We start from the raw sequence: 14,587 nt of genomic DNA on the forward strand, positions 1-14,587 counted from the left end.
GACAGCGCACAGAGGTTGGTCATCAGACGTAGCATCCAACTATATAAATCTGTTGGAACTGTTAGCAGTATTCACAGCACTGAAAGCTTTTAAGACTTAACTGCAGGGAAAGACGCTCCTGATCCTCACAGACAGCACCACGGACATGCAACAAACAAGGGGGCACACTCTCCAGGGCTGTCCAAACTGTCCCAGAACATTTGGAAGTGTGTTCTCAAACACAGCATGTTTCTGCTGTCTCAACATGTTCCAGGGGAACTCAATCCTCTGGCGGACGTACACAGCAGAGATTTCCCACTACCAATGGAGTATGAATGGCGATTACACAAAGACATTGTCTCAAACGTTTTCGCGGAATGGGGTTTTCCAGAGATAGACTTGTTCGCAACTCTGGAGAATGCTCAATGACAAGACTACGCCTCCAGGTACCCCAGAACAGTTCCAAGGGGAACGGACTCTGGATAAAATGGTCAGGGAAATGTGTTTACGCTTCCCCCTAAACCCCCCGACTCTCCTTCTCAACAAGATATTGCACAATATGCACCAGGAACCAGTCACAATGATATTGGTAGCCCCCATGTGGGCCCGCCAAACCTGGTTCGCTCATCTGATGGAGATGATCTCCTCCGATGAAACTGCCTTGCACGTACAACATGTTGTCGCAAGACAAAGGGGAGACGCTTCACCCATGCCCGCAGACATTGAACTTAGCGGCCTGGCTCCTGAAGTCAGAGTTTTGGCACCTACAGCTCCCTCAAAGATGTATGGACATACTCGGGGAAGCAAAAAAACCTAACACTCGATATTGCTATTCCAGTAAGTGGAAGCGGTTTGTCATCTGGTGCAACTCTAAGAGCATCAACCCCATTGATTGCTCTCCTACACATATTGTTTTGTACCTGACTCATTTACTTGACTCAGGCCTGGTCTTTAACTCTTTAAAGGTTCACTTAGCTGCTCTTTCAGCCTACACTACATCACAACAAAAGGTGTTGTGGTGGAAGATACCAGTTATTAAGGCTTTCATGGAGGGAGTAAAGAGAATTCACCCTACCATTTCTAACCCAGCTCCCGGATAGGACCTGAACGTGGTTTTGACTAGACTTATGGGGTCTCCTTTCAAGCCCATGCATAGAGCAAGTCTCAAAGATCTCGCCTACAAGACTGCCTTTTTAATTGAGAATACTTCCATTAGGAGAGTAACTGAACTTCAAGCTCTCTGTTTTAGATCCCTTTGTAACAATTCACACAGATAAGGTGGTTCTGCGCACTCACCCTAGGTTTGCGCCTAAATTCATTTCAAAGTTCCATGTGAACCAATCCATAGAACTACCAACGTTCTTTCGGAACCCCTCAAACATGGGAGAAAGAAGCCTGCACACACTGCGCAGCGCAGTCATGTTTTACATGGAAAGAACTTCGACCACTAAGAAAGACAAATCCGTTTTTCGTTTCAGTGGCAGCAGGTAGAGAAGGAGACCTGGTCTCCAAATCCACTATCTCTAGGCGGATTGTCAAGTGCATCACACTCTGTTTCTCTCTTGCTAAGTAAGAGAACTGCCCTTCAAGCCCAGAGCACATTCTACTCGAAGCACTGGGGCTTCCATAGCATTCATTTCAAATGTTCCTTTAGAGTCCATTTGCAAAGCAGCAAGCTGGAGTTATGTACACACCTTTACAAAACACTATTGCCTAGACACCCATTCTAGGTCTGATTCTCAGGTGGGACAAGCAGTACTAAGACATCTTTTCACTACTGTTCCTTCTCACAACCCACCGCCAACTCCGGGTACTGCTCGCTAGTTTATGCACAGCATGTGATTCTAAGCAGATTAACAAACATCAGAAGACATTCATTACTTACCGTAAAAGCATTGCTGATGGTTGTATCTGCTTAAATTTACATGCGCCCACCCTTACTCCCCGCTCGGATGGAAGGAACATAGACGTCTTACTACTTCTCTCTTTCTGTACTCACTCACGATGGTCATAGGCTCCCTCACGGCAGAAGAAATACAATCGAAGGGACCTCGACGTGTGAGGCATTTTAGGTACCCTACACGTCACAAGTCCAGCCCCCCAACCAGTCCCCCAACCGATTGTACAGGCGGTTCCGTACCAGCGTCTGCCACAAGTCACCGTACCTCCGGCTCCCATCACTCCCCCACCGGTGCCGGATCCCCCAGGATCCCCAGGTGGACACGGATGAGGAGGAGAACCCCGACACACCATCGTCAGCCAAGATCTTCCACGAACGTCTTGCAGGGCTGGCAGAGTAGCTGGGCCTTCCTCAACCCAAGGTCGCGCAACCAGCAGAGGGCGTCCTCGCAGTAGTCTTCACGCAATGCCCCTCTGCTAAAACAGGAATCCCAGTGCAGACAGACGTAGTCGCCTTGGCCAAGAAGGGCCAAGTACAGGCAGATGAAGGGGGATACACTCTTGCTATGGGCCCACCCTCAGCCACACTCCTCAGCGATCGCCGCAGCATTACTATACTCCAAGCCAATCACGTTTCAAGGCAGGACTGGCTGAGGCCAAGATGGTGGCGCAGGACATCATGGAATCCACCGTGGCCCACATTAATACCTCTGCATCGCCATGGACATGAGAAGAACAGCCTTGCTCTGTGCTACTAAATTCAACACGGACGTCCAGGAACGCATATTAGACTTTCCGTTCGAGGGGGGCGGAGGGGACTCCTTCCACTCCACCACGGACGAGGAGCTGGACAAAAAGAACAACCGCTCACAAACGGCCAAGTCTTTATCCATCCTGACAAAGACAAGGCCCAAATCGTACACCCAGTCACAGCAGCGCTCCGACAAGGGGCGTACATGCGGAGGGTTCCATGGCTTCCAAGAACAGAGGTCCAGGCAGCCAGACTGCTCGCTGACTCAACATTGGCGCAAGCAACAAAAAGGGGGGGAGAGTGAGGGCTTTTTCCAGTCCCCCCTCCCCTTCTCAGCAGGTTGGGAGCATACAATTAAGAGTGGCAGCTAAACAACCTCGTTATTCAGGAGATATTCAGCAGATGGGGTCACTCCGAGGTGGATCTCTTTGCCACCTGGCACAGCAAGAAGTGCCAACAGTTTGCCTCTTGGCAGGGACAGGGTCCGGCTCCCTGGGCGACGCATTTTGGATTCAGTGGAATGGCATGACAGCATACGCCTTCCCACCCACATAGCTGATTCGCAGAATGATTTGCAAGATCAAGGAGTCTTGCCAGCTCACCATCATCCTAATAGCTCCATGGTGGCCAGCCAGGCCATTGTTCTCAGAGCTGCTCAGCCTCTCGGAGATGCCACAGATTAATCTTCCAACTGGCCCAGCACATCTTCTGGCGCAGCAGGGGGGCAGAGTCATCCACCCTGCGCCTCAGAAACTAGCCGTCAGAGTGTGGTGCCTGAGCAGGTAACGCTACGGCACCTCAGCCTCTCCCAGGCTAATCTAGAGATCGTACAGGGCGCAAGGAGCAAGACTACCAGGGCCCAGTATAAAAGTAAACGGACCAGGTTCTGCCACTGCGCAGACTCCAAGAAAATAGACTCCCTTGCATGTGCTCTGGATGACGTGCTCTCCTTCTCGGCGCACCTCGCTCACTCGGGTGTGCAGGTGGACACTTGCCGCACTTACCTCATAGCCATCGGGGCTTACAGGATCTCGGAGGAGGAGGTCTTCTCCTCCAATCCGATTGTCAAGAAACATTTGACGGGACTTGTAAGGCTCTACCCGCCCATCAAGAGGCCACACTCCGTGTGGGATCTGAACATAGTCTCGGGTGCCCGGGCGCATAAACAGTTCGAGCCAATGGCATCCGCGGACATCAGGCTGGTCACCATTAAGACAGCCTTACTAGTCTGCCTCACCTCGGCACGCAGAGTCAGTGAAATCCAGGCGCTGATCGCCTCAGAACCATACACTACCTTTCATAAGAACAAAGTAGTACTGCGGACACACCCAGCATTCCTGCTGACGGTGCCGTCTGCTTTCCATTTACACAAGGAAATAGTGCTCCCTATGTTTCTTGCTGATCTTAAAGAGAGTTCTGCACTGCCTAGATGTCAGGCGTGCCCTGAAATTCTACCTCGACAGGACTAAGGGCTTCCGCAAGTCAGACACCCTTTTTGTCAATTTGGAGGTGCAAGACCAGACTTTCAGACCTCCATATCCCGCTGGGTGGTCTATGCCATCAACAAAGCATGCGTGGAGCAGCAAAGGCTGCTCCCAGCAAACTTGCATGCCCACGTAGTCAGAGCCAAGGCAATGCCCATCGCATTCCAGCGCCATGTCCCTTGGCAAGTCATAAGCAGGGCGGCCACCTGGGCCAATCCCTCGGCTTTCGGCAAGCACTTCTGTTTGGATGCCGCCTCTAGATCTGACACGGGTTTTGGACAGGCGGTTCTGAGGAACCTTTTTGCTTAGGGAGGTTCTCCCCTCCACCCTGGGGCTACATTCAGTTGTAATCGCCTATGCAGTATGGAGGAAAGGGGACGGGACGTAAGAGTAATTATAAGTTACTCACCGTAGTGGCTAACGTACTCTTTAGTCCATAGTCCCCTTTCCTCCATACGTTCCACCATCCTCCCATCTAATAAAACTGGTGTCATTAGGCAATGTTATTCTATTGTCGACGCATCTATGGGGACTGACGTGTGGCGCCAGAGGGCGTAGTCAGGGCAGCGCATGCTCCCAGGGCCACACCCCTGCGCGCCTCTAAGTTTAAAGGGGAAGGTGGTTTTTTCTGGTGAAAAAGGTTCCGCCTCCCGTCCCTTTGAAGGGACGCCCCTGCAGTATGGAGGAAAAGGGACTACGTTAGTCATTACGTTGAGTAACTTACCATTTCTACATTATATTATGCTTTTCTCTGGAAAAATTCGTTTTTTAGTTCCAGGGGCTAAAAAGGTGGGGAACTGAGGTGTGGGTGCGTAGAGCATTCCAGAAGAATGGGTGGCAATGTCATTTCTGGAGTCGGGGAGTGCTGGATTCAAGGCACTATGAAGTCGAGCAGATGGTGTTTAGCCGCACTACAGCCCCTGTCGAAATTAAGATCTGTGGGAGAAGAAGCCAGAGAGAAAAAATTACCAGTAAGTAATGTTTCCTTCCTTCGCACTACTCTCCAAACTAGTGATTTATTATCGTGTCCTTGTGTTTTCCATTCTAGTCCACATGTATCATAATGCATTTAAATGATTGAGGCAAATGATCACTGATGATTACACCCTGGACTTTGAATGCCAATTTGTAGCACCCAAATCGTATTCTGATGTCTATAGGCCAGCATGTTGTCGCTGCTCAGAATGGACTTCCTCTCAAGAATGGGTGGAAGAATATGGTTTCATATATATGTAATTAGGATTCAACATATTCAAACACAATTCAGTATTTTAACATTGTATATTTTTAAAAACCTGTTTAGATTATTTCTGGATCCAAAGGCCCACCTTCATATCCTGGAACTCCGATCATGAACTCGCCAATTGCTGGAAATCTGCCTTCCCAACCGCCTGTGAGATTTGCACCTCCCCCAACAAGAATTCCTTATGGAGTTCGTCCTATTTCTGCTCCTTTAAGTAAGGATTTTTTGCTGTTTGTTTCCCGGTTCATTTTTTCCATCACTTTCAAATGTATTTATGCTTAAAATTGTTTTGTAGGAACTATGGAAAGATTGACTGTCCCTGATGTGGATATGATGTCTGCTCTAGGGAAAAGAGAAGTCAGCAGGGATTACTTAACCACATTAAGAAACTGTGGAATGGTGTCAACCTTCCTCTCACGCCACTGCATGCAGTATTTTTCTAGATGCACGTTTTACATAGGCCCCCGCCTATTGGCTGGTCTGGTTGATTAGAATTTGGTGGGTTTTGAGATGGGCGTGTGACTCACTGCTCCTCCTACAAAGCTTACTCATGTTGACGCCACTGTCAGATTTTTGTTTTCCACCTATTACTTTGGTCACAGAAGAGATAGGATAAAGACCTTGAACTAAAAACTTCATGAACCAATTATATTCAACTTCCTCTGCTACTGTTTTACTGGACATCGCATACTCAATAACAGAGTAATCACAAAGAATTTAAACAGTGTGCCAGGTCGTATAAAATGATTTTTGAGAATTGCAAAATTCACCTAACTTGGGAGCAAATACTGGTTAGGTTGTGACCAAGGGGAAATTACTGGTTCTGGGGATAGGCACACTGTCTCAACAAGTACTTTACACAGGACCAAAGTGACACCATGTGATCTGCGTACAGGTGGCTTAAAAGCCCCAAATCTCTAAATCAGCAAAAAATGTGGTGGGTTTCATAATCTGATTACATTTTATTATTGGGTAAAGCAGTTTTATGCCCCTGTTAAAATATATTTTTAGAACAAGCACTGTGGACAGACTCTAAATACCACCCTATTCCGGCGAACAGTTATAGCCTGTATGACTAGCGAAACTCCATCTGGGTAGTATGACTGAGCAACAAGGCTTGGATTTATGAAGTGTGAGAGGTGAAGGGTTCAGTTAAGCACACACAGAACACTCTTAATAAGGCAGAATATATCAAAATAGTTATTTAGGCCTTAGTAAAACTATCAGCAATTAAGAAAACACAGGTAAGTAACACATTAGTTTCAGAATACTGTAGGATAGCAACATATATGAATAAAAAGACCCAGGTAAATAGCCATCGGTTAGGGAACTAATATGTGAAAAATAAAGAAAGTAGAAACACAATGCAAAAACTTAGAGTATAAGGTACTGCACCTTAAAATGTCCTCCTTGCGGGGTGTGGCCTGGCAAGAGCCAGATGGAGGCGTGACTCCCCGGAGCTCTGCAGCACTGCAAAATGATCAGCTCAGTTAAGCCTCAGGGATTTGAAGGTGAAAATCACCGATATAAAGGTGCAAGACGGCTATATGAAGGTGTATCGGGTGTGATTTGAGGCTTCTTCCTAAGCACCTACTGCCATATTGTGACTCTTCCTCCTCAGAGCCGACACGCGGCGAGGATTCCAAGATGACGGACCAGATTGAGCAGGCGCAGCTTAGGCTGCTGTGAGGCACTGGCTCCCCCGGCTATTAAGGCAGCTGCGAGTTTGAGCCCATCGCACTATACCGCTTTTGTCCACGACTTGAGCCAGGAGATGAGCGGTGACCACAAGCCTGTAGTGGACGCGGGGCACAGGTAATGAATTCAATGAACCCACCTGCACTTTACGTAATAGACAGGGTGTTGAGAGGGCCAGCAGCCTGTGATCCCTGGGCGGGCCTGACTGGGGGCCATATGCTTGGCTGAGGATCGGAAAACGCATAGCACTCATTAACACAGACAGTGAGGAGGAGGCCTCGCTGAGCGACAGGGGCGGCCATGTAGTAAGGAGGGGAGAGGACCTAGTCAGAGTGCCGGACGGACAGGGTCTGTTACTAGCCGAGAGCTTCATACGCTTGGCAGGCGCTGTCCCTGGGTTGTGGGTAATTGGCAGGCAGAGGCCAAGGGTGGCCACAAGAGTTAGAGTATAAGGCCTGGGATTGCTGGAGATGCAGAGGCGACCATGACTGCCACCCAGCACTGATAGCCTTACTGTGATTTGTTTGGGGCTTTTTGGCACTGCAGAGGTGTTTGGGCCTTATGATTGCCCTTCACCACCAGGATAGTAAGGGGAAATCCATGTGGATGCAGCCCACCATGACCCCCTCTAAAACAAAAGGGATGAAGTCCTCTTCCATCACCAGGACATGTTACAGCCTGCTACAGCCTCCTCAGTCTGCTCTTCAACACCAAATTCACTGATGACCCAACCATGGGGTCGAAACGGACTCTCAGCCAGCAACTAAGGGCGATATAGTGAAGTTGCTCCAATCTTTACAACGCAACATGACGGCAAAAATGCAGAAATTGAACGACTCCATCTGTGAACTTGGACAAGCTGTGCAAACGATGGATCGGCGGTTAGGTTAACTGGAAAATTAGTTCTGTTAACAAGCGAATAATCGGTCTACTTTGGAATGTAGAATCAGCGAGTTAGAGAACCGGTTTAGATCCATGAAAGAGAAACTGGAGGACGCTGAGAACAGGTCAAGGAGGCTAAGACTTCGAGGAATACCTCACAAAATAACTGACCAGGAATACAAGGCTATGTGGGGGCTTTATTCGCTGAAATTCTGGGATCTAACTCCAGAGCAGACGCCACGTTTTCACACATTTTCAGCAACAGAAAGGCCTGTTGCCAGACGTCCTCACCAGATTGCATTTTTTCAACTCAAAGGAGTTGATAACCCAGAATGCAAGATTGTGAGCCGGAATCCAGTTCAGGGGCTCATCTACAATAATGAAACGCTGGCTTGTGAAACCACTCACGGAATGGCTACAGCAGAAAGAAGTCGCCTACCGGTGGGGATATCCCTTCCCCGGACAATGTTCAGGTATGGGGACATACAGCATCAGTTAACCTCACTTCAGGTGGCTGTGGACGTACTCGCAGGAGAGGAGCTCAGATTCTATAACAGCATTTGTAGGGGTGGGAGCGGAGAGCTGATGGTCTTTTTACGCGAGGTGGTTGCACACATCTGTGAACAATGGTGAAATGCAGAGAATGGTTTGTATTTGCAATTTCTGAGGCTTGTGGACAATACATGCTTTGCATAGGCCGACATCTAGTGGTAGGCACTGCTAGGGAGAATTCTCAGAAATGTGCTAATTCCCTCCACCTTAGAGGCCCCCAGCAACTTAGCTGGATTTTGAGGACTAGATTTTTTTTAAACCTGGAGAGTGTGTGACCCTTTTTTCCCCACTCTCTCATGTATTTTAATGTGATTTTGTACACTGTGTTTCGTTTGGTTGTGGAGTCAGACAAACTCCATAGGCATTGTCTTTTACATTGTGTTACACAACACCTTCAGTGCAGTGACACAGGTTAGTCTTCCAGATTTCCCAAAGGTTTAACCCTTTAAGTGCCATGGGTTCCCCCCCCCCCCCAGTGCCAAGGCCTTTTTTGGTTATTTCGGTATGTCGCCATTCAATGCCTTGTAACTTTTTTGTTACATGAGCGAGCGCGGCCAGATTTGGCCTCTTTTTTTCCCACATGTAGGAGGTCGTAACGCCATCCAGGAATCCTATGTTGCTGTAGGGTGGTAAGAGAAAATAAGAAAATAGGGCGCAAATCTTGTTTTAAAAAAAATGCCAATAAAATGATGTACAAAGAAACCCTGTGGTTTTTTCCTTGAAAGAGCTAGGAACAAATGATTTGCTGTGCTGAATTCCCCAATTTCCTGGCTTTCAAGAACAGGTTGAGTGGAAACTAAAAAAAAAAAATATTTTGATGTGGTTATCAGCCTTTTTGTGAGAGGTAGCCGATTTTGGCCATTTTTGCCAATTGGACATGTGTGGACGGAATGCAAGAAAAAGTTAGGAAAGCCGAATTGGAGGACAGAAAGGCATACATTTCTGAAAAGTAGACAAAATTCCAGGTTTAGGAAGGGGTGATTTGCGCAGATCAGGCAACAACTAGGTAGGGGACAATTGCATAGTTTGGGGAAACAGCGGGAAAATGACAGGAAAAAAAAGGTATGTGGTGGACATGGTTGGCTTGGTACGCCAATGGCTTCTATACATTTTGAGAAAAACAATGCTCCGCTACATTCCCCCCGACTCTTGCAGTTAGGAAATCACACATTATTTGTAGTGTTTCACAAAACAAGCAATGCCACAAGCCAAACACTGAGCCATGATACACAGAAGTTTTATGCTTATGGCCTGAACAGACATACTTAGCATGTGTAAATCAGAAAAAAACCAATGTGGTGGAGAACGGCAAACATAAATTTTTTGAAAGAGCACAGGCAGAACTTTTCAAGGGTAGGGGACTTGTGCAGGTTACCAAAGTGTATGGTGCCTAAAGCAGCGACTAAATGTAGGGCACATTTGGGAAATGAAAGGGTTATGTGACAAAGGGCACCAGCAAATGGGTTGAAACGTTATGAAAACCACACAAACACACGTGTCCCGATGTAAACGGTACCTCAGATGTGAGGGTGCATCTACCTGGGCGCCGAGGGGAAAGCCTGAAATACGGCTAACCTCGTCTTTTCCGTAAACTGAATTTCACGATTTTGTCAGAAGGGCGCACCATACAGATATGGGCCTAACCACCAAACCACCTTGGAAAACGGGGAACCCCATGCATTCCTGAAAAGAGGACACCCGTTGGAATCCGCAGAGGTCTGACTTGCGCAAATCGGCCCAGAATGTATTACCCAGAAAGCCTGCCAAACTACGAAATGTGACGAAAAAACCTACTTTCCGCACATTTCACTCCGCTCATCCACCGAAACACGCTGCCAACAACACATGGCCTAACTTCCCACGTTTCCACACATGTCCTGACGAAAACGGTACCTCACATGTGTGGCTGCACCTACCTGGACGCCAAGGGGAAAGCCTAAAACACGGCTAACCCCAAGTCTTTTCCGACGGCTGAATTTCACGATTTTTTCAGAAGGGCGCACCATACAGATATGGGCCTAGGGTGTCCAAGCCAACATGGAAAACAGGGAACCCCATGTATTTCCGAAAAGAGGACACCAGTTGGAATCCGCAGAGGTCTGACTTGGAAGGTAGGCCATGTGGCATTGGTGGCATATTTTGGTGGATGAGCAGAGTGAAATGTCTGAAAATGTGGACTTTGCCGGGAGTTCTGGGTAGTAGAACCTGGCCCGATTTGCGCAAGTCAGACCTCTGTGGATTCCCACGGGTGTGAGGTTGCCAGTTTTCCTTGCTGGCTTCGACACCCTAGGCCCAAATCTGTAGGTTGCCCACATGAACAAAAAGTGCTGTGCCGAAAGGCTTGAGGTTACCAGTGGGTTACCCTTTTCCTTTTGCGCCCCAGTAGGTGCACCCACACATGAGGTACTGTTTTCGTCGGGACACCTGTGGGAACGCGGGAAGGTATGACATTTGTTGTTGGTGACGTGTTTCGGTGAATGGAAACACCTAACCTGCAGGCCCCATTCTTTGAGGGGCCTGCACACTTATTCCCTGGTGGCCCCCCCACTGATATTATTCACACTTTTGTGCCCCGCCTTCTTTTGGTTCTTTCTCCACTACCACTACCACCTCAAAACTCTTATGCGCATTTTTCCATACCTCCTTTCCCAACAGACTCTCTGTGGTCCACTCAATTGTTATGTCAAGACTGGACTATGCTAACCCCCTCTACCTAGGAGTCCATGCGTACCACCTGACTAAACTACAAAGAGCACAAAATGCAGCGGCCAAACTGCTAGCACTTGGCCCAAGAGATCACATCTCCCCAGCTCTCAAAACTCTGCACTGGCTTCCGGTTGCTCGAAGGGTGACCTTCAAAACCTTATGCATCTCTCACCGAGCAATGCATAAAACCGGTCCTCTATACCTTCAGGACAAATTAAAACCCTTTCTCCAGCATGGGGTCTGGCATGGATTCACATGCTCATGAATATTCCCCGTCGTCAGGCTTGGAATCCTCCGTGAAGAAAAATTCAGTATCAGTTTTGTTTCTGATCTGTCTTTGTTAGTAGTAACCAATCACTGGTCTCTGGGTCATACTGCCCCCAGCCAATGACTGCCCTTTCCCTAAGCCCCTCCCCTGGCAGCCATCCTCAGATTTTTACCGCACGTTCAAGTGTTGGGAGTCCTCGTACCATAGCTCTCGAGCTTTTACTCCGTTTTGCGTTTTTCCATAGAGTTTTATCTCATTTTTCTGTCACTCGAGCCTCAAGCTCTACCGTTTCTACTTCCGATTAACGGGGACCCGTTTCAGAATTGTTCTACTCCCCTCAAGGGCGAAGTTTTCGTCGAGCAACGCTTCTTGGAGAATTCCAGAAGTTTCTGAGGCCTACCTCGTGGACATGGCCCAGGAAAAAGAAAGCTCGACACCCGGATCCAAGCTGTTTAGGAACTGCCCTGGATGCGGATTACAGAATGTGTTCAAGGAGGACGAGCTTTCGAGATGCCTCTACTGCCTTCACGAAGACAAAACGCACGTGGAGAAGGACTGTGCGTTTTGCATGAACATGACGGATCGGACTATGAGGGATCGTCGGACCCACCTCACCAACTGGCTGGAAGGAAAGAGCCCAGCAGGTGAGAAGAAGAAGAAAGTCTGAGCGGTCTTCTAAGTCCTGTGAGGGCGCTCTGGCGACAGGGGCCCAACAAAAGGCAAAGCACCACGAGTCCGCGGTCACAGGTAGTGCCGAACGGTCGGGCTCCTCGGCTGCCAGGCAGGGCGCACCTTCACCAGCGCCAACGCTCTTGCTCGAGGAAGAGGAAATCCAAAAACCTGGCTAAGCTTCTGGAAAAGCTCCGGTCGATCTCGAAGGAACCAGCCGAGGGGGACCGAGGCGGTGACCCTATCCCCAAGGTGAAGGCCTCAAGCGCGCACAAGGTGGTGCAGGCCTTGATTCACAAGGCTAAGGCCTCTATCGAGGTAGTCGAGGCAGCCCTGGCAAAGCCTGTGGAGGCTACCCCAGTGGAGGCGACCTCGGGGCCCAGAGTTTCCCTGCCACCGTGGAGGGAATCCTCTTTTCAGCCCATCGAAAAGACCCCCGTGAAGAGCCCAGTGGTAAAAAGGGGGGGCCTTGCCCGTTAAGGACACGGATACAGCCTCCGAGGAGGAGCTGGTTGAAGTCATGAAGGTCCTCAACAAAAAGTTTGAGGAGGTCCGGTCCCACGGGAGGAATCCTGACGAGGACGAACGAAGAGAGCGACGGTGGCGCCAACGAGGTTCCTGTGGAGGAGGAGCAGCCAGCACGCCCGTCGCAACCCGAGCCACAGGACAACTCGGTGGCCATTTTGATGGCAATCCAAACCTTATGCACGGAGTTGAGGACGAGATTGCCTCGACCCCCAACGGACGACACAGCAGACAGGGCCCGTCGGGAAGCCCTCCAAACAAGAGGAGGAGAGTTCATCCACTCCCGCCTTTTCAGCCCTCACGGCCCACTTAGCCTTCATCTCCTTCCCCTGATCCTAGGGATGACATGGGAACGGATACGGCCATGACGGGGACGGATGACGACGGTGGTGACGACGGGATGGGCCTTCCATCACCACCCCCTCGGTCCTCCCCGCCCGACAAAATTGGCTCCTTCCACGCCATGATTGCCAGGGCATCCGAGCTTTTCCAGCTCTGCCCCAAAGAACAGAAGAAGGAAGGCTTCCTCTACCAACGGTGCGAGGCCAAGAGGAAGACGGTCCTCGTGCTGCCGTTGCTGGATGACATCTGGGACGAGGGACTTGCTCTTTTGAAGAACCCAACCACCTGGGAACCAAGGGAAGGCCTTCTCAAAGGCTTCCCTTTCCAGATGGCTCTCTGGCTGCATCATGCATGTCACCGGTTGGCAAACCGACTGTTGCCTGGCCGTCCAAGTGCCCATTCGACCAGAGCGATCGCTGCTACCAAGGCGTTCTTGTCTGGTGTGCCCCTGCTGGACATCTGCAGGGCTGCTACGTGGAGGTCGACGCACACCTTCACGAGATTCTACTGCGTCGACCGGGATTCCAGGGAGGGAGTCCAGGGTCAGCCAAGCAGTGCTGCGCAACCTGTTCGCCTGAAGATGGGCCTGGTGAGGAGGTAAGAGTTGCTTAATGTTGAGTTTATGTAATGCTTAATGTTGAGCCTTGCCACCTCCTGTGTTTGTGCATGTGTGTACTGCTATGTATTCTTATAATCATGAGCATGTGAATCCATGCCAGACCCCATGCTGGAGAAGGAACAAGTTACTTACCTGTAACTGTTGTTCTCCAGCATGGGTCTGGCATGGATTCACATGCAAACCCTCCTTCCTTCCCCTCTGCGGCTCTTCACTTGGTTATACTGCCACTTTACGCGCTACCAAATCTGAGGATGGCTGCCCGGGGAGGGGTTTAGGGAGAGGGCAATCATTGGCTGGGTGCAGTATGACCCAGAGACCAGTGATTGGTTACTACTAAGAAAGACAGATCAGAAACAAAACTGATACTGATTTTTTTTCTTTACCGAGGATTCCCAGCCTGACGACGGAGAATATTCATGAGCATGTAAATCCATGCCAGACCCATGCTGGAAAACAACAGTTACAGGTAAGTAACTTGTTCCATCCACCACGCACTCTAAGATCAAGCTCTGCCGACCTCCTAATGATACCAAAAACCAACTCAGGTTAGGTGGATCATCATTCTCATCCCTGGCCTCCACTCTGTGGAACTCACTTCCACCCCACAATCGACTCATCGAGGACCTCATGTCTTTCCGCAAATTACTGAAAACGTGGCCCTTCCCCTAAAGTCGACTCTTAACCCCAACAAAGACAGTCGCCCAAGGTTGCTTTATCAAAAATAACAATCCTGCATCGAGACCCGAGCGAGAAAATCGAAAACTAAAACTGCTAATGTAAATTAAAATGGATAAACTGACTAGAGCGAATGAAGTGGATGAAGGGAATGAAGGGGAATGAAATGATGGAACGCATGGAATGGATGGAACGCATGGAGTACATGGAGCGGAAGGAGTGGATGGAGCGGAAGGAGTGGATGGAGTGTGTGCGACGGATGGAGTGGGTGGAACGAACGAAGTGGATAGAGCGG

General features: G+C 49.3%; 1 protein-coding gene across 4 annotated transcripts in view; it reads left to right on the plus strand.

The window, feature by feature from the left end:
* The window catches only part of MIA3 (MIA SH3 domain ER export factor 3), a 1,311,327-nt gene that overhangs the window by 1,209,480 nt on the left and 87,260 nt on the right, over positions 1 to 14,587 (plus strand). For 3 of the 4 annotated variants that reach the window (XM_069608610.1, XM_069608608.1, XM_069608609.1), the window contains one exon: positions 5,417 to 5,570. The exons of the other annotated variant lie outside the window; for it this stretch is intronic. In XM_069608610.1, coding sequence (XP_069464711.1) covers positions 5,417 to 5,570 — 154 coding nt within the window. The remainder of the gene's footprint in view (positions 1 to 5,416; positions 5,571 to 14,587) is intronic. 4 annotated transcript variants of the gene reach the window in all.

The sequence above is a fragment of the Ambystoma mexicanum genome, chromosome 4q (genome assembly GCF_040938575.1).
Source record: "Ambystoma mexicanum isolate Mex_15411 chromosome 4q, UKY_AmexF1_1, whole genome shotgun sequence".
In the NCBI taxonomy this organism is placed as follows: domain Eukaryota; kingdom Metazoa; phylum Chordata; class Amphibia; order Caudata; family Ambystomatidae; genus Ambystoma; species Ambystoma mexicanum.